This window comes from Phoxinus phoxinus (assembly GCF_949152265.1).
Source record: "Phoxinus phoxinus genome assembly, chromosome: 11".
In the NCBI taxonomy this organism is placed as follows: Eukaryota; Metazoa; Chordata; class Actinopteri; order Cypriniformes; family Leuciscidae; genus Phoxinus; species Phoxinus phoxinus.
Genome location: NC_136886.1, coordinates 33,509,070 through 33,535,339, shown reverse-complemented (window position 1 = coordinate 33,535,339; position 26,270 = coordinate 33,509,070). Strand labels below are relative to the sequence as shown.

Here is a 26,270-nt window from a genome sequence, read left to right as displayed (position 1 = left end):
GTCTTGAGTCCTGCTTCATCTCCTACGTTTTCCCCCATCAAGATTCGTCCCGTATCGTCGCCCCCTGTTGTCCCTATCAAGTCGCCTTGTGTTTCCCCGGTCAGCCCTGTCTGCACTCAGCCCCGTACTGTTTCCCCCAAGACTGTTCCTCATGTGTCCCCTTCCAAGTCTGCCCGGATTCCTCGCCCTCAACCCTCACCCCGTAAACCCAGGACCACAGTCCCACCCACCCACCCTGGACATTCCCCTATGAACTCTCTTGTTCCTCCGCCCCCCCTCCAGTGTTTGTTATTTTTATTGTTGCACCCCAACCCTGTCGTTGTGTTTTCGTGTCTGCCCTTATTGTTGTTTGTCATGTTTAGTTGGTTTGTGTCCTTGTCTCAGTCTGTCATGTCCCGTGTTTGATGTCTCCTTGAGGAGCGTCTGGTAGCCGCTCCTTAAGGTGGGGGTTCTGTCATGATTCTGCCATCTAGTCCTTGTCTTTCTTTAAGTCTTGAGGCAGGATCATGACAGACCCATGTTTTATGTGCAAACACATGGCCTTGTTGGGCCATGTGCTTGTGTTGTCTCGTCTTCTAGCCCCGCCCTCCTTGTTATCCTCGTTTTGTCATTATTGCTTTACCTGTGTCACCTGTTATGTTATCATTAGTCTCGTCATTATTGCTTTACCTGTGTCACCTGTTTTGTTATCATTAGTCTCCCTATTTAATCCCCTTGTGTTTGCTGTCCTGTGTCGGTTCATTGTTAATCCTTGTCAAACCTTTGTCAGTCTGTGAGTATCTTGTGAAGAGCTGTTGTCCTGTTGCACCATTGCCTGTATTAGTTGTTTGTTTTTCTTGTAGTTATCTGTCACAGTCTAGTTAGTCTCCTTTGTCCTGTCTATGTTTTGCCCCCTCGTGGGTTTTGTTTTCCCCGTTATTTGTTTAATAAATCGTGTTGCCCTGACTACTGTCTGCGATTGGGTTCGTACTTCCTCACCACCATAACACCATCAATGCTATAAAGAACCTTTCTTTAAGAGTGTATCTTTACGAGTAGTCACATATCTTTATTATTATTTTGGAGTCGTGACCCACCAGCTGAGAATCACTCATGCATAAAATTTTACATGATTCCACAGTAAAATGTCTTTAACTTACAATTGACATCCGGGATTTAGTGATGATTCTGAACACTAAAAGTTTTCCAAAGTAAAAAAAAAAAAAGGCCCAATATTGCAACCACCAGTTTAAAGTCAGCATGAAACTGAAGTTGTGCTCGTCTTTTCTTCTCTAATGTGACGTATATCCGAGTGAATCGCTTCTGGAGCAAGAACGAATGTGGGCGGGGCTTGATTGTGTCGTGAGGAATTGATTGGATGGTTGTGGTTTGCTATTGGCTGATCTCATGTGAGTGACAGGTTGCTGTCAGGACAGATGTTTGGACAGTGTGACCGTCTCTCATGCTTCGTGAAAGATCTCTCAGGGATTCCTGTGACTGTCAGATGGAGAGATGCTCACTACAGAGACGCCACCGCAGTGCACACACACTGCTTAGCAGGTACAGAACTGTCCTTTTACCCATTCAAACAGAGAACAACCAGAGATCTGTCTGCAAAGTCATTCCCGAATACGTTCCAAGAAATGCGTCTGTTGGCCAGAGGGTCGCGGCTCAGACACGGCTCAGTTTAGATCAGGGGAACTGGCCTGTGTGTGTGTGTGTGTGTGTGTGGCCTGAAGTGTCAGACATTATTTCTCCTCTGAGACTGCTGCATGTTCCCGAGTTAAGCAGGCATTTCTCAATCATACACACTGATCCAGTGTGTGTGTGTGTGTGTGTGTGTGTGAGATGGGTGTGCGTGTGTGTGTGTGAGTGTGTGAGAGATGGGTGTGCGTGTGCGCGTGTGTGTGTGTGTGTGTGTGTGTGTGTGTGTGTGTGTGAGATGGGTGTGCGTGTGCGCGTGTGCGTGTGTGTGTGTGTGTGTGTGAGATGCGTGTGCGCGTGTGTGTGTGTGTGTGTGTGTGTGTGTGTGTGTGTGTGTGTGTGTGTGAGATGGGTGTGCGTGTGCGCGCGTGTGTGTGTGTGTGTGTGTGTGTGTGTGTGTGTGTGTGTGTGTGGGTGTGTGAGATGGGTGTGATGGGTGTTTAGGGGTCGGGTTAGTGCAGTATAGGGGACAGAATATACAGTATAAAAACCATTATATCTATGGAGAGTCTCCAGAAAGGAGTGAACTAGTGTGTGTGTGTGTGTGTGTTTGTGTGTGTGTGTGTGTAACCTCCCCCTCTTTCCCTGTGGCAGGAGCAGTAGAGTGGATGCTTCAGACCTGGAAGGCTCTTTTCAGCCTGGTCACACACACACACACACACACACACACACACACACACACACACACACACACACACACTGAGGTCCTGCTGCTTGGCTGCGCACCATGGGTCACCGGCTTACATTAGAAAAACCCAACTGAACACAGTCAAGCGTGCTGCTGGAACATACCTGACAAACACAGCGTTAAAACAGATCGATACACTATAAGCTCAAACAAGACGTTTAAATAAATGCATAAAATAATTTAAGTGGATTTCACAAAACCTTTGCTACTGTTTAATTAAAAGAGGAAATCAGTTTGAAAAATGTAAGGATTCAACATTATTCACTGGGATTTCCTCGACTGAAGTGAAGGATAGGATCATTCGATCGTTAATCCTGAATTAAGCACATTGACCGGGTAATAACTGAAATGTATGAAGGACAAGGTCGATTGTTTTGATTGGGAGTGAAATATATCTATTCCTTGGCAGCGGGCTGGAAAATGAGATGGAGTCTCAGAGAAAATGGAGGTCTATCACTGGTCAAAGGGGAAAGTGAGACAGACCCTGAATGTCAGACTCAATGATTTAGCTCATGTTCCACACATCAATATATCCCACCATCCTCAATGTCCCTCAGCTTCAAATGTCTAATGTGTTCCTAACACATATGACTGACTGAATGAATGAATGAATGAATGAATGAATGAATCAGTGAGTGAGTGAGTGAGTGAATGAGTGAGTGAATGAATCTATGAGTGAATGACTGACTGAATGAATGAATGAATCAGTGAGTGAGTGAGTGAGTGAATGAATGAATCTATGAGTGAATGAATTAATGAGTGAGTGAGTGAGTGAGTGAGTGAATGAATCTATGAGTGAATGACTGACTGACTGACTGAATGAATGAATGAATGAATCAGTGAGTGAGTGAGTGAATGAGTGAGTGAGTGAGTGACTGAATGAATCTGAGTGAATGAATGAATCTATGAGTGAATGAGTGAGTGAGTGAGTGAATGAATGTATCTATGAGTGAATGAATGAGTGAGTGAGTGAGTGAGTGAATGAATGAATCTATGAGTGAATGAGTGAATGACTGAATGAGTGAGTGAGTTAGTGAGTGAATGAATGAATAAATCAATCAATCAATGAATATATGAATAAATTAATAAATGAGTGAGTGAGTGAATTAATAAATGTATGAGTGAATGAATGAATGAGTGAGTGAGTGAGTGAGTGAGTGAGTGAGTGAGTGAGTGAATGAATGAATGAATGAATGAGTGAATTAATTAATGAGTGAGTGACTAAGTGAGTGAGTGAGTGAGTGAGTGAATGAATGAATCAATGAATCAATGAATCAATGAGTGAATGAATGAATGAATGAGTGAGTGAGTGAGTGAGTGAGTGAATGAATGAATGAATGAGTGAATTAATTAATGAGTGAGTGACTAAGTGAGTGAGTGAGTGAGTGAGTGAGTGAGTGAATGAATCAATGAATCAATGAATCAATGAGTGAATGAATGAATGAATGAAAAGACATGGCATTTAGATTCTATAAATATATAAATATTATCTTAGTTTGAATTATAATAATATTTTACACATACTAATATATTGTTATAAATAATGCATATAATAATATAACATCATGTTTCATTATAAATATAATATAATATAATTTGATTTTTTATCAAAAAATAAAAATAATATTCTATTAATATAATTTATATTACAATATAACAGTTCACAGTAATATGCTTTGTGTAATAAGCATAAACCAAGCGTAGAAACCTAAATAATTATTTTAAAATGTTTTTTTATTTTTATAATTCAATAATATATAAATAAAATAATGTAATTAATATTTTATTATATATATATATATATATACATTTTACATTATATATATACTGTATATATATAGGCTATATATATATATATATATATATATATATATATATATATATATGACATTACTACACAAAAATAGTACAAATAATAATTATAATATATTGTAATATACATTAATATGTTAAGATATTATAGGCCTACAGTAAAAGTTTGAATTATTCAGTAATATTATTAAACATTACTTTCATTATTTTAATAGCCTGCATTATTTATATTTACATACTGGTCACACCCCCAAACATTTGTTATCACAGAAAAGTCCAGACGTGTGCTATCATAGATATTAACAAAAAACACATGTGCAGCGCCAGTGGACAAACAAGAATATCTGCCTCTCAGGAGGGCACGAAGCGCGTTCCCGCGTCTCATCTCCTCTGCCCAATGATTGACGTGCACTGAGAGACATACTGGGGCGGGGCTACACGGTCCCTGCGTCCAATCAAGATGCGTGGGCGGGGCCTAAAGCATCGCAGAGTCTCTGAGCGCCGAGAGTGCTACAATGTAACAAAAGCAGCGGGATGAAACAGTGAAATAACGCGCGAGTGTATGAAGCGCTGCGTTCTTCACGCGGGACCTGGTTAATAACACACACTCACACTCACACGCACACACACACTGGTGAGTTTAGTGGTTAAAAGGCTGGTAGTGGCTCGGGCTGTGAGTGACTGAGCTCAGGAGGAGTGCAAGAGAGTACCAGAGGAGTCTCCGACCGGAGAACCGGAGGACCGGAGCGGGCCGACATGGACGAGCAGCCGCGCCTGATGCACGCTCATGCGGCCGTGGGGATGAGTGGACACCCCGGCCTGTCTCAGCACATCCAGGACAACACCGGAGCGAACGACGGAGACGGGAGAAAGCAGGACATTGGAGACATTTTACAACAGATCATGACCATCACTGACCAGAGTCTGGACGAGGCGCAGGCCAGGTGAGCTGTCACTCATCACACACACAGATATCTGGAATATTCATATTCACTTTCAACTTTAAGACGCCTGTGACACTTGATTATTAGAGTATAAAATACAATACAATTAAGAAATGTTAACTTAATTAATTAAATAATTCCAAAAGCATAGCCGTGACAGAAAAAAATGAATATGCACTACATTTATTATTTTTATAAATAACATATTATTAATTTAAATATATAAATGAAAAATAATATGTGTATAACAATAAAACATGTACACACACACACACACACACACACACACACACACACACACACACACACACACACACACACACACACACACACACACACACACACACACACACACACACACACACATTATTATATAAAAGATTATATACATGTTACATATATATTTTGTAACATTTAATAATATATATATATACATTATATACAGACATAATATATATATATATTCACCATCACTTATAAAGATAAACTTCCAAAAATATTTAATTAACCTAATTTAATTGTAAGCATACCTATACTGTCAAATTATGATAACTACCATACAATGCTACAGTTATTGTTGCAACTGTAACCTCTTAATTAATTTATAAATATGAAATTGTCTATTTTGTGTTTAGATGTTAGTTGGCATCTAAGCTTCAAGTGGAAAAACAAAAGCAATTGTTGTATTGTAGTAACAATAACTGTGGGACTTCGGTTACTATAGTAAGAGAATATAGGTAATATGTTTGACATCTTTATAATAATTGGCAATTAGCAAATGTTTACATGCGGATCAGGAGTTATTGGCACGCAGGCATCCAGAAGTGGACTGATAAGACGATTGCTGTTGTCAGTGTGTCCAAACACATGTGGTGTGTAGTGACAGACATCATTCTTCTGACACGCAGTGCTCATTTTTTGTCAATAGAAATGAAAGAGATGCCAAGATAAAATGTGACAGACAGCACGAGTCTCGCCGTGTCCCTTCAGGAGGAATATTGTTCAGAACGGAGGTTCTTAATTCATCAAATATTTGTTAGAATCATTTTTTATTTTTATTTTAGAACTACAATGGTTCTTAATTAACAGTTTAAAAATGTGTATTACAATAAGGTTCCATTAGTTAATGCATTAAATAATATTATCTAACAATGAGCAATACATTTGTTGCGGTATCTCTTAATCTTTGTGAACGTTATTTAATAAAAAAAATTAACATTGTTAGTTCATGTAATCTCAGGTCTTAACTAATTTTAATAGATGCAACTTTAGTTTTTTATATAATGTATTAGTAAATGTTGACATTAACATTAACTAGCATTAATAAATGCATTGTTCATTGTTAGTTCATGTAAAATAAATGTAGTTAACAAATTAAACCTTATTGTAAAGTGTTACCTAAAAATGTAATCGCCCACAACCATTACCATTGAATGCATGAATTAATCATAGTGTTTTTGCATATGGATGTGTTCAATAAAACATGCTGTTCAATAATTATATAGTTAGTTACACACACAGATACATAACTATGAAATGTTAACTACTGAAATAATGCTAGTGAGTTTTGTTAATGTTATGCATGAGCATAAATATGATAAACAGAGACTGATGAGCTGGATAATGGTCAATGTGTGCTTTTAATTTCCCCGTGATCACTGGACGTTCAGGCAACAGGGAGATAAATAAGTGTTTGAAATGCTGTGCTGTTCAGACGCTTCACCGCGGCCTTGTGTTGTGTTGCAGAAAACATGCGCTCAACTGCCACCGAATGAAGCCGGCGCTCTTCAACGTCCTGTGTGAGATCAAGGAGAAAACAGGCAAGTCACGTTCCCGTCCAGATCAGATTCTTCTTTCAGACGACTGGACATCAGCTGGACGAAACGCAGTGTATTTCAGCGTCTGGTCAACACTGTGAAAGAAACGCACATGTGTAAATAGTCTCAATAACAGCTGGAAGGAAAAGTGTTGTGCTGTTTTCCTGCATTGTGCAGTGGATGTGTATGTTAGAGAGAGGATCTCAGTGGGTAAATGTGGTTTTGTGGCGGTCGTAGTGAGGAAATGAAGAAAAACGTTCAGCACTCTTTGACCTCTCGCTGCTAAATCATCTTTACTGCACCAGTCGTCTTTGTGTGTGTGTGTGTGTGTGTGTGTGTGTGTGTGTGTGTGCAAAAATCCAGCTATGTTTTGGTTAGGAAAGTGCAGGATTAAATTTCGAACCGCCATAAGTTGTTTCGCTGAAATGTTTATTTAGTTGCGTTTGGCTGGAGCGATGAATGAACGTCGTGTTTGTGCATTTTTGGAGGGAGAGCATGTTTGAGTTGCTGGCGTCGTCATCTTGCGTGATTAAAATGTAACAGTGGAGGTTTTGCTGGTTGTCGGTGTGTGTTTTCTGACTGGCTGCAGGATCTCTGTGCTGGAGACGCTATCGCTCTGCGGTTTGATGTGCAAACGGTTCCGGCGTGTTTCACAGTCATTAGTGCATGTAATAAAAAGGAGTATAGATGAAGGATAAAGCGGATTTCTCTGGCGTTATCTCTGGGACTGCTGTGTTCCAGCTGTGAGCCGTGGGTGGCTCTCGTCGGGGGTGTTTCTGCCAAGCGTCCGAGAGGAGACTGACACAGTTATGCGTGGAGTTTTACTCCCCGCCGTTTCTTCTTCTGTTTGTTTTTCTTTTCCGAGTTCACGCAGAGTTCGAGCTCAAAGGGAACGCCGGACGATGTGGACGTATCCCAGACTGCTCTGCTCCTCTTTGCCCTTTTCCTGCGAAAATACGAAAGGCCGAAACATGGAGCCTGAGCTTGACTCGGCGTGAGTGTTCAGATCTGAGGTTCGCTTGTTCTGCGAGAGCGTAAAAAAGTTTTAGTCCCACTTCAGATCTGGATCACAACATTGCTCAGGTCTAAAAATGTTTAGGATTTTAAAAGTACACCATCAATCCGAGTGTGTTTTTTGGTCGTGCAGCGTTTTACGTGACAGAAGATGCTGTGTGTTGTACGCTGGTTTACTTTATTTGTTTTGAAATCATGCAGGAATCAAAATAACTCTTGAGAATTGTTTATTATGTTTGACATCAGTGGCAAAACTACACGGGAATGATGTTTAGCACAACGGAGAACCGTAAAGCTAGTGCAACTTGATAGAGTTATTATTAAAAACTGGGTCAAACTTCTTTTACTAAAATTGCAATTAAATATAATTGCCTTAAATTTAGTTTTTGTGCACATTTGCGAATGATTTGTAAAATGTATTTATTTTTTGTAGTTTTTTGGCATAATATTAGCGATTAACAAAAAAAGTAAAAGATTGCTTCTTTTCAAACTTATTAGTAATTGCATACTCTTGATTCTATCATATCCTATTAATGACAGTGATTATAATAAATGTAGTCTGACTAGTAGTGTCAGCTCAGTTACTCATATAAAGGATCACCTTTACTTTATTTAGCATTTGATCATTTATTTCTCTTAAAAACACGATTTGTCTACTGTATATTCTCAGTGCTTTAGCCAATTTTAAACAGCAAATTTCAGTAAAATTTTGTTTCCCTGAAAACTTTGTTTTATCAAGCTAGTGAAAAAAGTTAGATTATAGATTTAGATTAAAAGACATGCCTACTTTCTCCACATCACTGTTTTAATTTAAAAGTGCACTGTTGAATATACGTAACTTTTTAAGATTTTTAGATCTCGAAATGCATTTGTAACAATTTTAATTTGTAAACATAATGCCTCAATATAACACTGAGAGGGACTAAAGATCTGATTGTGTTTGCTAAGTTTACAGTAGTTATAATAGTTTTCTAAAGCTCAAGATCACGTACAGCCTGTCAGCAGATAGTGTGTGTTTTCTCAGTTCCTCCCATTGACACCTGCAGGGCAGGACCGGCCCTGGGTCACGACCCGACCTTTTGACCCCGCTGTGTTTTTACTGGGATGTAAGGGAACGGCGGGCGTAAAGACCCGAAGCGCTCGTCTGCATGCAGGCTTTATTTCAGTCCACACGTCTGAGACGCTGCCGTATTTCCGTGGCGCTCCTCTCTTGCTTTCATTCCACTCATATTTTCTGTCTTGTCTGAGGAATGTGTCTTTGCAAAGACTCATGTGTGCGTGCAAAAATGTTTGTGCGTGTGTTTGCACATAGGTGGATTTAGAGTGGTTGTGTATGTCATCTTTGCATGGTGTGTATTGAAGAACACACACTGCACATTTTATATTAATGCAGTGTGTGATTAATCATATTAATACATTTAAAAACTATTTTGTAGTATTGTTGTTTTTGCATATAACGTCGTGCATTATCTTGATTGCATTTTTTAAAGGTGGTATTAGGTACGTGGTTGGTGCACATTATTTACCATGGTAAAATCGCTGTAATGCAAGCTATGTTTTTTTTTTTTCGATCAATCATGCAAATAATAGTACAACAAATACTTACTGTACTATTAAATGAATTGCTTTGCTGGCCTAGAATGACACACATGCATGCACTTTTTTTAAATGCAGTTTTATTTGAATTTGTGATGAGCTTCAAAACATGTTCCAAATATAAATGGAGCAATCGGCTTGTTTCCACGCTGATGAAACGATGGCAGTGTCTTGTCCGAGCGTCTGTGATCTCTGAGGCGTGCAGCACAGAATCATGTTGGAAAGGCTCTGGCACCAAACGGCTTTCCAAAAATACACTCTCAAACAATTCCAGCCAGACCCGTTTGGCTCACGCAGACCCGACACCATCACCACCACCACGACACACACTCTCGTTTCATTATTCTTCACAGCGATATAACCCAGCCAGCACTTGAAAGGAGCAGTGCAAATATATCTCTTTTCTTCCCCTCTTTGGTTTCATCTCAGTGTCTCTGACACACGGAGACTCGACTCTATGGAAGCGAGTTTCTTGGATCTCTTGGAACTTCAGAACGTTGTCAAGGCGTCTAATTGCTGAATGTCAGAGTTTGTTCAGTGACACCACCTTGAACCTTCAGCTTTGACAAAGACACAGTATAGCGGCGCTGCAGTGCGAGGGTTTGAGCGCCTGTCAGGGGTTTTACGTCGCATTCGAATATCGTGAACTTCTGAAAGCTCCAAATGAAGCCCTAATGGAAGCGGTTTATGCGCTCACTGGCTTGTTTGTTGTTGTTGTTTTTACCTTATTTGTTTATTCTGTTCGGAATAGATTTTTCTCTTCTTAGTGAACATAAATTTCTGCTTTGCTTTTATGAAACGCTTTTCACATTTCACGTAAACAAGTCACAATAAATTGGAATAGGTCATTTAGATTTTGAGCGTTTTTTTTTTTTTTCTCAAACTGATATTATACATTGTGTCCAGTACAAATACTCATTAACTTAAGAAACCCTTGTTTTAATTAATTTTATGTGTATTTTATCTTTGCTGCCTTAAATTAAGTCATTTCAACTTAAATGACATTAAGCTGACTTTAAATGAAAAAACAAAAACAAAATATGAGCTAATATTGATATAAAAAATTCGATTTTTATATGAGTTAAATCTCATATAACTTGTAAATTGCTTATTTTTGATAGTTAAAGCAATGTAAAAACACACGTGGTTATAACTTATTGATCATATAATTTTTGTACAGTGTGTGTGACAGTAATGCATTCCTTTTAGTGTCTCAAACTGATATTTGACATTGTGTAAAGTACAAAAACACATTAATTTCAGAAACCCTTGTTTTATTTTATTAAACAACACTTTTTGCTGCCTTCAATTAACTTGGATGTTTAAGTCATTTCAACTTAAATTACATTAAGCTGACTTACATTTTTTTGAAGTTGAATCTAACTTATAAAAAAAGTTGAAAATTGCATATTTGATGAGTTAAAGCATTGTAAAAACATATGTTGTCATAACTTATTGATCATATAATTTTTTTACAGTGTGTGTAGACCGTAATGCGTTCCTTTCTTAATAGCTATTTCTTGATTAACTATATTTTAGCTAATATGCATTTATTTTTTCTACATGTTTTAAATCAACAAAAGGCTTTGTGAAAACAGAAATAATAAAGAAACCGACGAGCTAATTTAGTTATTGGTTTCAACACTGTAATGATGTTTTTTTTATTACAACCATCTGCAAGCATATGATGACGACTGTAAATCTCAATCTTCTAAACATCTGTCAAATCTCACAGATCTGAACTCGCAGAGTCTTCTCTCCCTGCGAAGCTCAACAAAAGGCCAGTTTTCTTGTGGCATGTGTTTAAACGGTGTAAGGTTTAGCGCCTGGGGGCCGGGGTGATGTAATGTTATTTTTTGATGGGTGAGAATGAGGTGAGCAGAGGGCAGGGCAGGAATATTTGACAGTGTTGAAACGAGCCAGAGATATGATTACCGCAAGCGCTCAGCACGCCGCTCTCTCGTCCTGTGGGAAGCTCGACTCCTTACGGCTTCTTAGGCTGAACACACCAGTGCACACAGTATACACTTCTATAGCTCATTACAGACGGAGTAAATCATCTACGGCAGCTCGGTTTCAAACCAGCAGACAGGCGTTCATTTAACACGTTTTAAGAGTGTGTCGCGCCGTTAACAATGACATGCTTGATGTCACAAAATAGATTCAAGAGGGTATAAAAACACCTCATTTTGGGGGAATTTTGTGCAGTTTTTCTTCAAATATCTCAGAATAGCAGCATACCTTACTATGTATTGCTGTGGTATATAACAATATTTGGTTACACTTTATTTTAAGGTGTCCGTGATATGGTGTAATTATACATTTAAGTGCTGTGCAATAATAATTAACATACTTACTATAGGGTTAGGGTTTGGTTTAGGGTTAGTTGCATGTAAGAATGCATAATTTATATGTAACGTGTAACAAGGACACTGTAAAATAAAGTGTAACCCAATTTTCTGTTTGCATATAAGTCCTGCCAGCATGTGTAACACTGCATCCTAAAATGTGATGCATTCTTTCCTTTTTAATATTTAAAATTAGATCATCGATGATTTTTAACATCTCTTTTTTGACTGGTATTGATCAGACTGCCAAAATACACAATACCTGTATTACTTTCCAAGATGATAACTAGATGCCATTTACATGCAACATGAAGTGCAGAAAACTGTCGTTTTGAAACACTTTGATAAAATTAATGCCCTCTTTTTTACTTTCTACAGTGTATTTATTTATAGAGTAGTAGGCAGTAATACAGTCAGTTTAGTTTGAGTGGATGCACATGCTTTGATGCCAACGAGAAAAGTCATGGGACTCTTCTCTGCTTCCTTTTGAAAGTTTATTGTGCATGCACAACGGTTAGTTGCATTTTATTACTTGCATTCAGCATTGCTTTTGCATGATCTCATGAAAGTGCGTATCTATACCACGAATGTTATTTCTCGTGCCATTTATAGGCCACATTTTTATTTTTTTTGCGTGCATATGCTATACGCACTGAAAACCCTTGGGTAGGATTAGGGGTGTGGAGTGCATAAAGTGTGTATCACATGCACGCAAAAAAACAAATTTTGGTGCATAAATGGCACGAGAAATAACATTATAGATACGCACTTTCAATTCAATTCAATTCAAATCACTTTATTAATCCCCAAGGGGCAATTGAATGACACAAAGAGCAGCATATTATTCCACCACACACAGTAAATCATCAATAAAATAAATAAATAAGTAGTAGTATATAAAAAATAAGAATAAAAGAAAAGAAAATAGGATGAGTGCATCAGTTTATGGCATGTTTTAGTGCAGCCCAAAAATTCATGAGATCGGCTGGATCTGACCCTTAGGCCTTCGATTCCACATTAACACAAGTGTGCAGCATTTCTACGGATTCGTGCTTCCAGGTGTTTGAATCCTGAAGACAAACACATCTGCCTGAAATCATTGGTTTTGCCGGTGTTCTCTGACACACGGCTGGCCTGGTCTCAGTGCTAATATGTGCTGCTTTGTCTTTCATTCTGTGTTTTTTCATTTTTTAAACATGCTGATGCAGCATCTCTGCGGAGCGCGAACAAGCAGGATATGAGAATCACATCTGTTGGAGCGGCTCATCATCCTTCAAGCGGAAACGCTAAAGCCTAATCCAGCACATAATAGAGGCGCACACACACTGACTGGCAGCGCGGCCGGCGTGGCGTTTTTTGGAACGACTCCGCCAGGCTTTTGCAGAAATGAGATTAGGCGAGCATGCAACAGCAGCTACGGAGAGATCTGTCATCGTTTTCTCTCAGTATACACTGGAGCACAATCACATTACCTTATGAATTATGCAAATTGTCAGTGGCCTAATTGAGATGTGTTAATCATATTAAGAGGCTTAATAGCTTGAATTTAACTGTGATGCTATTTGGTAATTAAGCACGACGGCGAGTTTGTGATTGAGCTGCTTGTTGAAGATGATGTTGGAGTGTCTGTGCCTGAATTAGAGACATTACACTTGGACTTGGCAATATCCATTCTTCGCTTAATATTAATTTCCTTCTTTTAACATTCTCAAGTTGGGAAGTTTATCTAATGATGAAATAAAATGCATGATGAATAAAAAGTTATAGCATTGCAAGTGATTGCACAATTTTATATATCTGAATATATTATTTTATATATAAGTCCTTGATATAGGCTTGGCGGTTAAGTTGTGGTTCAGAGAATATTTTTAGGTAGAATATATATATATTTTTTAAATCACTTTTGGTTCCATATTTGGAAAGTCTGTATGTTTAAAATAGTTGAAAGATGAGTTAGCAGACCTATTAATTAAGGAAACAAAATCATTAAAACATTATATTCCGTATATATGCTCATTCTTAATATGGCAGAAACTAACATTTCAAACATTTAAAAAACAAATCCTGTAAAAAATGTATGCATATACACTATACCTTTCAAAAGTTGGAGGTCAGTGAGATTTGTTTAAAAAAATATGTTTTTTTATTCATCAAGGACGCATTAAATTGATCAAAAGTTAGAGTAAAGTATATATATATAATGTATATATATAAACATTTATTTGATATATATATATATATATATATATATCAAATAAATGTTTTCTATTGATCAAAGAATCCTATCGGTTTTCAATACAATGGTAATGTTTCTTGAGCAGCAAATCATCATATTAGAATGATTTCTGAAGGATCATGTGACACAATGCTGGAAATGTAGCTTTCATCACAGGAATAAATTACATTTTAACATATATTCAACATAGAAAACAGTTATTTGAAATTGTAATAATATTTCACATTTTTACTATTTTATTGTATTTTTAATCACATAAATGCAGCCTTGGTGAGCAGAAGAGACTTCTTTCCAAAAAGTCTAAATAACAAATCCATTGTCTACTTCTACTGTCAATTTTTGATCAATAATTTGTTGCAGGACTAATATTTTCAGTTCCTAGTAGGCCTATATGATTTATTGGCCAGCCCGCAGAGTCAAACCCATTAGAAAATGTCAGATTTGCGTTCTGCGGTGTAATAAACCCAATGCGCCCGGTAAACTGCTTCCGAATCGGTTCTTTTGTCAGTAGATGGTATCTTCTGCTCAAACGGGCTCTGCTCACTGAGATATGACTGACCGGCTAGCATCACATTAGACGAGATGGCGCTCGCGCGGTGCATTAGACAGAGACGCTGTGGTGATTTTATCTGCCCGTTTGCTTTGTGTCGCTGCTTCCCAACAGCGCGTCGTAAAGCTGGGAGGTGGAGACACGCTCGGCCCTCCGTTACTGCCAGCTTTCTTGATATGTTACGACTTTAATCAAATCTGAAAATTTGTAATGCGCATTAAAGTGAACGTGAAGTGCTTCTCGCGAGCGCCGTTGCCATACCAACCCCGGAGGAGTCGTGTGTCTTTAATGCGCGGTTGGGAATCTCATTTCTTCCCCCTCTCTGTCACACACACACAGAGAGAGAGAGAGAGAGAGAGAGAGAGAGAGAGAGACTGAGGCCTCTCTGCACGTACTGGAAATGACACAAATTAATATACACTACTTAAACTAGACCGAGATTAATGGCTGCCTTTCGCTGCAGTTTAGTCCCACTGTCAGTTGCCGGGTGTTCCTTGGACAAAATCAACATTTATCCCACTTTTGCCCCGGGCTCTCAGGATGCAAGAACTCTCATCCAGATCCTTTATACATCATTCATCCACACCTCCTTTAATCACTCATAGATTTCCTTTTTTATTTGCATCTGCTAGTTAACCAGGTAAACCGCTGCATCTAACGCATCGTTCCCTTGAAAGTGTGTGTGCACGTGTGTTTAGTGGGATCGAGAATCATGTTAAGTATTATAACTGTGTTTGTGGCAACTGTTTAAAAGTTTGGGGTCTGTTAGATTTAAAAAATGTTCTTAAAGACGTCTCTTCTGCTCACCAAGGCTGCATTTATTTAACCAAAACTAGAATATTATGAAAAAAAAAAAAAAAATGTGTTCAAAGCTGAATTTTCAGCATCATTACTCCAGTCTTCAGTGTCTCATGATCCTTCAGAAATCAGTTTAATATGATGATTTGATGCTTATTTCTGATTATTATCAATGTTGAAAACAGTTGTGCTGCTTCCCCCCCAAACCAGGATTCTCTATTAAAGGGATAGTTCACTAGCTTACCTGAAGTGCATCCAAGATGTAGGCACAACCACGTCCATCTGATCTGTTTACTTAGTCTGCGCAAGCGCCGTAGAGCGCCGGAAGTGATCTCTCTCCCGCGTGTACGTCACTCATTGTTTACACCAGAACCTATGCACAGAACAGAGATTGTAGGTAGGACGGCTAATAGAAATGGTACTAGTTTGCGCTTGTCCGGGATGTTTAAACCGATGTAAAAAATTACATTTACGTAAGCTCGCACGAACTCATCCGGGAGATCACTTCCGGAGCATTCCGGCGCTTGCGCAGACTAAGTAAACAGATCAGATGGAAGTGGTTGTGTAAAAGAGATAAAAACGATGTAAATACTGTTCGTTTAATCACACAAACCGCTTGCTTCGTGTCTTAGGCCATCAATGTGCACTTACCATGTGGAATTTTTTATTTTTCAAATTAATTTAATTTCAAAGTGAACTATCCCTTTAATAGTTGTTCAAAACAACAGCATTTAAACGGCATTCACATGATTCATTTGTATTCATTGAGTCACAATACAATTCCAAAATGATTCTCGACACCTTTCAATCTGTCGTCAACATCATTGGAACGCAAATAACCAGAATTGTCAGATTTCAGACAAATAAAAAGATGTCAGGATTAGAGATTGTTCGCAAGAGAAAATTCATTGCATTCATGTGGGATCTCTTAAGACCCCAAACAAATTTTTCATAAAAGACATTAAAAGCACTTTATTAAGTTGAAAGTTTGTTATAGTCAAAGTCATGAAATTTTATATTTAAATGTTAAAAGTGTGTTTTTAAGCCATTAAAATGACTTTGGAGTCTCTTAGGTTTCACCAGTTTCACAACGAGGCCCCTTTTGATGAGTTATTATTGGATTTTGATTGGTGTGCAATGAATGATTTGAAGTCGAGAGAGATTTACAGTGCTGGAAACTGTCTAAATATAACAAAAAAATGTATGAAACAATCAGCACTGCTGTTCAAAAGCATGGGGTCAGTTAGATAAAAAAAAAAAAAGCAATTAATATTTATAAAAGTGACAGTAATGACATTTATAATGTTACAAATATTTATATTTCAAATAAATGCTGCCCTTTTGAACTTTCTATTCATCACAGAATCCAGATTTTTTTTTTTTTACTTTGGTTTACAGAAAAAATATGACTGTGTTTTCAACATTGATAATAATCATAAATGTTTATTGAGCAGCAAATCAATGATTTCTGAAGGATCATGTGACACTGAAGACTGGAGTAATGATGCTTGAAATTCAGCTTTGATCACAGGAATAAATGACATTTTACAATATATTCACATAGAAAACAGTTATTTTAAATTGCAATACTGCATTTTTGATCAAATTAATGCAGCCTTGGTGAGCAGAAGAGAGTTTTCAAAAACATAAATAAAACTTACCAGCCCAAAACGTTTGCACAGTAGTGTATATAAACTAGTTGACCTCACTAAATGACTAAATGGTTTGTTAAAAGACTAATAAAGCATTGTGACCCATCCTTTGTTGCCAGGTGTTATAATCTCTCTCTCTCTCTCTCTCTCTCTCTCTCTCTCTCTCTCTCTCTCTCTCTCTCTCTCTCTCTCTCTCTCTCTCTCTCTCTGGATATGCAAATCGCTCATAATTAGACATGCTAATATATGGCAGTAATAAGCCGCAGTCTGTCGTTATGTCTGCCAGTCTCTCCATTGTGTCCAGCGAAAAATGTGTCTTTAAAATAACACTTCCCACAGTGCTCTGTCATTCCCATAGACATGGCACATAGCGTGCATAAAACGATTCTCAATAATTGCCTCATTTATGCACATTTCACAAATTTTTTTTTTTTTTGCATTTTTAGACAATGATTCAAATTAAGCGGATATTTATGGAGATTTTTCTTTTTTTGACATATTGTTGACAATAAATCTATGGACACTTACACCAATTAGTGCACTAGTTCATTGTGAAAGTGCTTGGTCTCATGTGTCTCTTTTAGCGTCTTAAAATAGTCCCCTGGACACAGTGCTCGTGGCACGGAAATGTTTTTTTAAGGAAGCATGTGGAGCTTGTGCCCCCTGAAAGGAAACAAATGTTTGGGAGAAGCAGAGAGCGGCGGTTTTGGCCTGTTTCCCGGCACAGACGCGAGTGCCATCACAGGCTCCGGAAGAATGAAGTTCCTTCTGCACATGCAAGAACTGGTTTCAAGCAGAACCGCATGCAATGCATAGTTGCAACATTTAATGTTGCTTAATGCTGGGAGTCGACCTTCGATGGTCCATAATCCCATCTCACCTTTCTTACATACTGTACATGTGATGAAATAATTCCTCACAGATCCTGCTGTGAAGTGCTTTGGAAAGCAGCAGTCATGCTCAGTTAAATCCTAGGAGTTTTTGGGAAATGGCGTTGTCGTTTTCTAGCTAACTCAGCACTTCTGAAGTCCTCTGTGCTGTCAGGGATGTGGAAGATGAAACCGGTGCTTGTCATGTGAGTGGTCAACTAAGGACAGATATGAAACTACAGGCTTTGATCAGCGGTTGTAAAATGGGTAAGTCTTCTTTCTGTTCAGAGAGAGTCTTTCAAAACAGTTTTTAATGTACAAGATGTGCTCGAGTTTTTCTTCTGGAGTCAGTTTAGTTGTGTGACTCTTTATTTCTTTCTGACATGGTGTCCCAGAATACAGGCATGAGTCATGTGGACTGAGATGAGCACGCACACACACACACACACACACACACACACACACACACACACACACACGCTCTTCTCTGCTCCGCCATGCTTCATTTAGCGCATCCAACACGCCAGATTCATGACTGATGCGTTTGTGATTTCACTCGTCTAATGGAAATGCAAGACAGATTTTGGGACATCAACATAAACTTCTCATTTACTTCCAAGTTCAAACTCTTGGTCTTTTGGAGGGGTTTGTTTGTTGTCAGAGTTCAGTTCATTTGGTCCGTGTGTGAATGTTTTCTGTTTTCTGAGTTTCCGAATTATTCTTATGAGTGATTTATAAATCATCCTTATGCACCAGTTAAATTTTCTGTTTTCACTTTAACTCTTTCCCCGCGATTGACTAACATTTCTGGCTTTCCATGCCACGGTAGGGGGCGCTATTACGCATCTTCTGAAAGAGTAGAGAAGCTCCTGATCAAAACACAGGTGAAGAAGAAGCAGAAACAAGCGATAGAAGCATTGCTGACGCACATGTAAAATAACTCGATCATCAAACATGAAACCGCATATAAATCAAAAATGTCTATCGTTACTGAATGAACTGTTGAACACACGAAGAGGAAAGACTGTGAAGCTTTGACGTGTTGCTGGACTCGATTTACTCCATCTGTGTTCTGATCATCGCTCTGAAACCCGTCCGGACGAAGTCTTTGACAAACACACGATTTTCTCAGTTCTTTGTTCAAAATGTTGCTTTTTTATGAAACTTACACAATTCACGTGTTAATAAAAAAGAAAAGAATGCATGAAGGTGAAAATAGAGGCTCTACGCCGGCGGAGAAAGAGTTCATTTTAGTTAAAGATCTACTAATTTTTATTAAGATTTAGTTTGTTATTTTCGTTCTTCAATTTAATAGAATTTAACGAAAACGAATAAACAGAAATGACCACAAAAAAGTTCCTAAAATTCAAATTTTAATAGTTTTTTCTTTACAGCAAATCATTAATAATTAATTTTGCTGACGTAATTATCACACAATAGTTTCAATGTTCTCGTTTGTGTATATAATGATGTAAATGTGTATTTTGATTGCCTATTTATCTATTAATTTTCATAATCAATGTCGCTTTGTTTTATTCAGAGGTATATCAGCGCAAAGAATGTGTACGCATATTTTCATGTCAGTTTTTCTGGATGTTGAAATCCATTAATTTTAGGATCAAATCCGATCATAAATAAGTTTTATAATTGAGGCCCCAGATCCCAGTTTGATTGGTTTGTGTGATCTTTATGGTCCACAGTTGGTTGACTAAAAATGGGAATAAAACAACATGCATTATACATTGTTAGTCAATGATATTGAATCTCATGTCTGAGCCTGACACTATGATGAGAACCGCTCTAGACATTAAAAGTTGGCAATTGACCGTTCGTAAAGACCCGCCCCCTTTAGTTACTGTCACTATGTCTGACAAGCTACGCCTCTCTCACACACACACACACCATGTTCTCACGCAGTGAAAAATACATGGCGGAGCAGAGAGGAGACTGACAACACACTGACAGACACAGACCAGCTTACTTTTGATATGAAACAAAGTCTCAACTTTCAAATTTGGTCATTTTTTAAAAGAAATTTAAACAATAAATACTGTTTTGTGGCTGTTTAATGTGTCTGACAGATCCTCAGTTAAAGCTGCTCGTGAACCGATCATCTCTACCTTTAGTTCATTTATAGCATCAAATAAACATGAATGAACATCAGAAGGAATGTTGTTTTAACCGCGGAAAGACGTCAGTACACTCCGCTTCTCAAGCTCAAATCCTCCAATGCTAATCTACTAACTCTCCTGACTGCTTTGTCGGACAAAATGGCGGATTCGGCGGATGGCGGATTATGATTGGTCAGATCACCTGTCAATCAAACTCCCTGCGAAGGGTCAATTACATGAGAACATCTTCCGGATTCTTCTGGTTTGCATTTGTGTTCTTGATGAAAGATCTGCTGGCGCTCTGACTGAATTCATCTGATGATGGCTTTCTCCTGTTTACTCGCCTCTAACTTCATCTCCTGCAAGATAAAGGCTGGAGGTTAACGTAACCTTGATGAAGAGCTCATCTCGCTGAGATTCATGTGCTCAATCCATCCTCCACCATCTCGGAGTATGAAAATGAAGCCGTCGAGAGCGACACAATACGGAGCAGTTAAATGGGCCATTTCAGATGTTTTGTGTAGCACACCGAGTACCAAACCTCCCCCGTCGTGCCTGTGCAGTCCATTTTCCAGCACTTTCAGTCGCTTCTTATCTTCTTTCCTCTCGTTACCCATCTCTCCTCTGCTGTAAACCCACCTCACCTCTCCCCCCCCCTCTTCTTTTCTATTCACAACCCATTTGTGTTGCCAGCCAGCAACACAAATTAGGAATATACAGCCTGGTGTCAAAACGAGCGCTCATAAAATATTAACAGCGTGTAGGAAATTTTACATGGCAACATTCTTTTTCATTTTCAGGTCTGTCAGCACAAGCTGTGCTGAAGCTATTTGTGTGCTTGCATCTATTTTAATGCTGCTTATTTGGAGCCATTTTCCCACGCCATCTTTTTTTATGTCTTCTCAGAGTCAAAGGTAGAGCATTTTAAAGACCTCCATTAATTCACACTTTTTTTTTTGTCAGCGATTTCAACACTTTTGGACTAAATGTCTTGTTTAGCCAGACTTTATGCCTGTTGTCTATAGCCACTTTGCAGTTTATTGCCTCTTTTGAGTACTCAAGGTTTGTTACTGCCATAGTAAAATGCAAAACTGCACATTAAACGTGCACAACGAGAGGGTGTGCTTGCAATGCATTGGGCTAGCAACAATTTTCTCCTCGTAAGCCATCATTGTAGCAGAAACTTGTGAACATGACGGATAACCAATCAGATTGGAGCATTGCCACATTGAAAAATGTCTTTGCGCACAATATGCATGAGAAGATCTGTGATCAGGGTCATCAGGCTGTGCTTTTTCCTACAAAACTCCTATAATGATTGTATAAAAGTGGTGTATATACATGTCTCAAGCACTACAGCTGTTGGATGGCGATCACACGGGAAAGAATGAAGGCCAAACTTTCTTTACAACAGGAGAAATACGGAAGATTTTGCATGCAATTGTTCAAAAAGGATCATGAAATATCATTCAAATATCACACAATTAATCCATATGACTACACTACTGTATATTCCGGGTGTTCTGGGGTCAGTAGCTTTGTGTAGTTATCATTTTGCTGTGAGAATTGGAGCAGTGATTCAATCATTTTGTGAATTGAATCAACTGGTACATTAAAAAGGTCAGATTCGTTCATAAATTGGACACATTAGTTCTCACGATTGTGCCAGGAACACTTAAACTTGAGTGTTTTCCACCCAAAGCAGTCGTATGACTTCTGAAGACTGGGAATATATTTGGTTATGCGTCCTTTCTGAAGCTTGAAAGCTTGACATATTTTTATTGACATATTATTAGACACTTATGGTTCTTATTATTATGAATGTTGAAAAAAAGTTTTTGCTGGTTAATGTTTTTGTGGAAACTGATCATTTTGTTTCAGGATTCTTTGATAAATAGAAAGTTCAAAAGATCAGCATTAATTTGAAATATAAATATTTTGTGTTATTTATAAATGTCTTTACTGTCACTTTATTTAATGCGTCCTTGCTGAATAAAAGTATTCATTATTTTCTTTTTCTTAATATTACTCACCTCAAATTTTTGAATGGTATTGCATCACGGTTTCCACAAAAATATGCAGCCGCACAACTGTTTTCACATTGATAATAACCAGAAATGCTTCTATAAGAATGACACTGAAGTCGAGTAATGCTTGCTGAAAATTCAGTTTTGACCACAGGAATAAATATTATATTCACACAGAGAACAGCTATTTTAAATTGTAATAATATTTCACTATTTGTACTGTATTTTTGATCAAATGAATGCAGCCTTGGTGAGCAGAAGTGTACACTGATCATTACGTTGTGAGCTGAGCTATTGAGTAACACGTGAGTCTAGCCGGATTTATCTCCTGGTCCTCAGATGATGGATTCTGCGTCTCTTTATCCATGCTTCATGACTCCTCTCGAGTACGTCTGTCCAGGTGGGCGGGGATGAACCTTGAACTTTCCTTTTCATGGGGCGACGCCAATAAAGAAGGAGATGTCAATCAATCATACGCCCCGGCTGTGATGTGTGGGATCCTGTCCATCTGTCCTTCAGTCCCTCGAACCGTCACTCAACGTCCCACCATCCAGCCTCTCAACACCGGCCAGAATCTCAATGATGTTCTTAAGAAGTCACATTCCCTTTGATAGGACGTGAGTTACGGCCGTCCTTAAGTAGGTGTTGAGGACCGGCGTGCTGACGGTGCTTTTATTAATCAGCTCTGACACGTTTCATTGTTATTCTTGTCCACTGACATGTCTCGTTGTTGTGATTGCCTGGTCTGCAACAGACGGGTGAAACCGAAAGAGCATCGAGTGGAAAAAGTCTCTGAATGTCTGTGATCTCCGGTCAGATGCATGAAGAGAAGGATGTTTAATTGGCACTAAACCAGGACATGTGTTGTGTGCTGGATAACAAGCGAAAGTGAAAGGACAAAAAATGAGCATTTGTGAGGAATACATACCGGTATATGCATTGATATTTGGTATATTAAAGATTCTCATGAGCTTTACAGGAATAATTATTGATTCTGATATTCTTTAGTACAACGAGCAATATCATTTTGTTTGAAAATAAAGGTTTTAAAGTGTTAATAGCTACATTTTTCATAGCACAGCTGGACCAAACAATGATTTGAAACTTGTTTGTGGACAATAGATGGACATATTTTTCAAAAAGTTTCTGTACAGCTCAAAAATATTTTGGAAATCGTGATTATGACGTGCTGTTCGAGTCATTTTGGTCAGAATAAATTGGACATAAAATGTCATTCCTTTCTATTTCCCAATTAGGTTTGATGCTTCATTTTATCATTCTTGTGCTGCCATAGATAATTATGGGAAATGTTGTCACTATTACACAATTTATACAGTAAACATTCACATTTAAAATGTATCATTCATCATAAATTTGCATTCAGCTTTTAATTGACATGCCCCCCAAAACGGAAAGTTGTTTCTGGTTGGCTTGACTTTTCCGGTAAATACATCATATCTGCTGTTTTGAACATAAAATAACATTTGCACCAATATAATGGTAAACTATGTGATCTCAAACATCGGAAATGGCTTTTTCTTTATTCGCCTGGAGGATCTGTCCAATTAGACAACATTTGATTTGACTTCTGAGTGACAGGCGTAAGGGGCCGTTCACACAGAGCATGATTTTAAAAACGTGAGACGTCACACAATCGTATCCAACCACAGAGCCACAGCGCTGACAAAATGAAAAGAAGACAGGTTTTAAAAATGCAGCACCGATGCGTGACACACGGAAAAAACAGCTCATGTTTACATAAACAATTAAAACCAGTGCAGGCCTTTTCACACATGCTGGTATTTGTAAAAGCCCCAATTACCTTGGTTTTTATCCACTTTATTTTGAACATAAGAACATTAAAAGAGCTTGTTGTGCTTCTTGATGTAGAGCGCAACTGGTCCCGAAAGTAAAAACTGAATTAATTTTCTCCATGGGAAAATTATTTATTAATGATAACTTAAAAACCTTTAAAGACAAACTTACTGTGAGATACGAGGTTGTTAATCATTGGTATTCGCTTCTCTTGAAGACATTAGCCCGCGTTATTTCAGCGTAGTTTTAAAGTTATTCGTTTAATAGTGTAATTCATAGTAAACTACATTACCCATGATTCTGTACAGAAAATCCCACCAATCACAGAGTTGAAACAAGGAACACGTGACACAAAATCTTGTTAGCCCCGCCCACTCACATGAAGCACTGCGAATGACGCTCTCAAAACACTTAAATATTTTTAAATATATACATATTTTGCAATAAACTTAAAATATATTGTTATTATTATATATAATCAACATTTTAAATTAGTTTTCCATAGTTTTTAATTCGACTATGCTGTTTGCAATGCCTTATGGGATTGTAGTTCCTTCCCTCACTAAAGCCGATGAGTACACAGCCTTGTACATTAGTATTTTTGTCTGATTTTCTACTTTTTTCCTTTAAATCAAAGTGATGTTATGATGCACTTCATGGCTGGTTGGTTTGGTTCATTAAAACAAAGGCTTAACGAAGACTTCTTTGAATTCCCTATGGGAGAAATGAATGAAAAATACTTCCGGAACAAACACCGCGGTAAAAGTGGACGGCTCTGTTGCACAATACGCCTTTGGCTAAGCCACGCCCTAGAATGTAGATTGACCAATCACAGCGCAGCCAAGAACGAGCTCCCACAGCGGTCCGACACTTTCACAGCGCTCCATTGACTTTAACACAGGCGTCTCATATTTTTGGTCTCGGCAGGCTATTACCGTCGTAGTTTTATCACAAATATGGTTAACCGTTGTGCCTGGGGCGTTTGTAACACAGATACGCGTTTCCCAGAGAGGTTGGAGGGGAGTGTCTATTTTTTCCCTTCCCAAAACCGAAGTTAAATACTGACAAGTGTCGTCTTTGGATTAAACTGTGTGGACGTCCTCAGTCAGCGAAACCCCTCAAGGATCAACAACACACTTTTGTCTCTAAGATACATTTAGCTTTTAACCTTACTGTGAAGTTACACTAGTTAGACAGTTTTATGCTGGTTTAGATTATGATTTCGGTTCTCTACCCTAATTGTTGATACGCTAGCACACGCTGCTAATAAATACAACTTTATACTCGCGTAGTCCGTTTGCTTTGTAAATAATAACGATTATAGAAGTGAATAGAGACCCAGCTCTGCATGAACAGTGTTGCTCCTGATATTGTGAGTCCCAGCCTCCGTCTCCATTAGGATATGCGGTGGTTCATTTTTTGACTGTGACCGTTATGCTTTTGCCTCTATTTGGATGTCTTGTTGTTGCTTGCGTTTCACCGGTATGTCTTGAATAAAGCCTTCGAACGCATATTGCAGCCCCTTTTCCCTACTTCTATCGGACACTTTATTTGCTGCTTTATAAAAGTTTGATAAAATTTCAGCAGGAAGAGATAAGCCATAAGCCATGTTGATACCAAACCAGAGCCCAGATGAAGTTGTCGGACGTAGCAACAGTAACTAAGGGGGGCGGGGCTTAGCCAAAGGTGAATTGCAAACTGTTATATCTTATCATATCATTTAAACGTTTTGTTGTAATTAAACACATTGGTTAGTTTTACATTTTACTGCACTTTGTTATTCTGAGTTATTTACTTATATCAGCTAATGAATCACACATGCAGAAAATGGCTTGTAAAATAAGGTGTATAATTATCCAAATATAGTTTAGATCTTTTACTTGATCTCCTTGAATGAAAAAACCCTCCTTAAGATGTCATATTGGAGTGTGTTTATTCTGATCTGCTGAACCGACGAGTTAATGAACAGAATGGTCTCCCCGAACACACGGTAGCGCTGCACTAATGATGCCGTCGAGCTCGGGTTGCTGTCAGGCTGCTGTGATTAATTAAACACAAAACTAGGCCAATTTGTCACTTTCTGTGGTGTGGTCGGATAAAGAGACTCGTGCTGCCATCTCCTCACTCTTCCATACGATACTCCTTCAATATATGCGGCCGGGAGATTTTTCACGACGTCTTAATTGCCGTATTGGAAGGGCTCAGCGAATGTGAAATTCCTTTTAAAACACGTCTAGTCGTGGAAACAGCCAAGCCAAACACGCGCTGAATTGCCTGACCTACACCTAAAGTTGACTTTTTTGCCAATAT

The 26,270-nt window shown here is 38.3% G+C and overlaps 1 protein-coding gene across 6 annotated transcripts in view; it reads left to right on the top strand.

The window, feature by feature from the left end:
• The first annotated feature begins 4,684 nt into the window (after window positions 1-4,684).
• pbx1b (pre-B-cell leukemia homeobox 1b) overlaps window positions 4,685-26,270 on the top strand; it is an 81,607-nt gene continuing 60,021 nt past the window's right edge. For 5 of the 6 annotated variants that reach the window (XM_079627429.1, XM_079627425.1, XM_079627428.1 and 2 more), the window contains exons 1-2: window positions 4,685-5,127; window positions 6,874-6,947. In XM_079627429.1, coding sequence (XP_079483555.1) covers window positions 4,940-5,127; window positions 6,874-6,947 — 262 coding nt within the window. In that variant the 5' untranslated portion in view covers window positions 4,685-4,939. Of the gene's footprint in view, window positions 5,128-6,873; window positions 6,948-18,061; window positions 18,275-26,270 lie in introns of those variants that run through there. The other variant, XM_079627427.1, reaches the window with a different exon arrangement.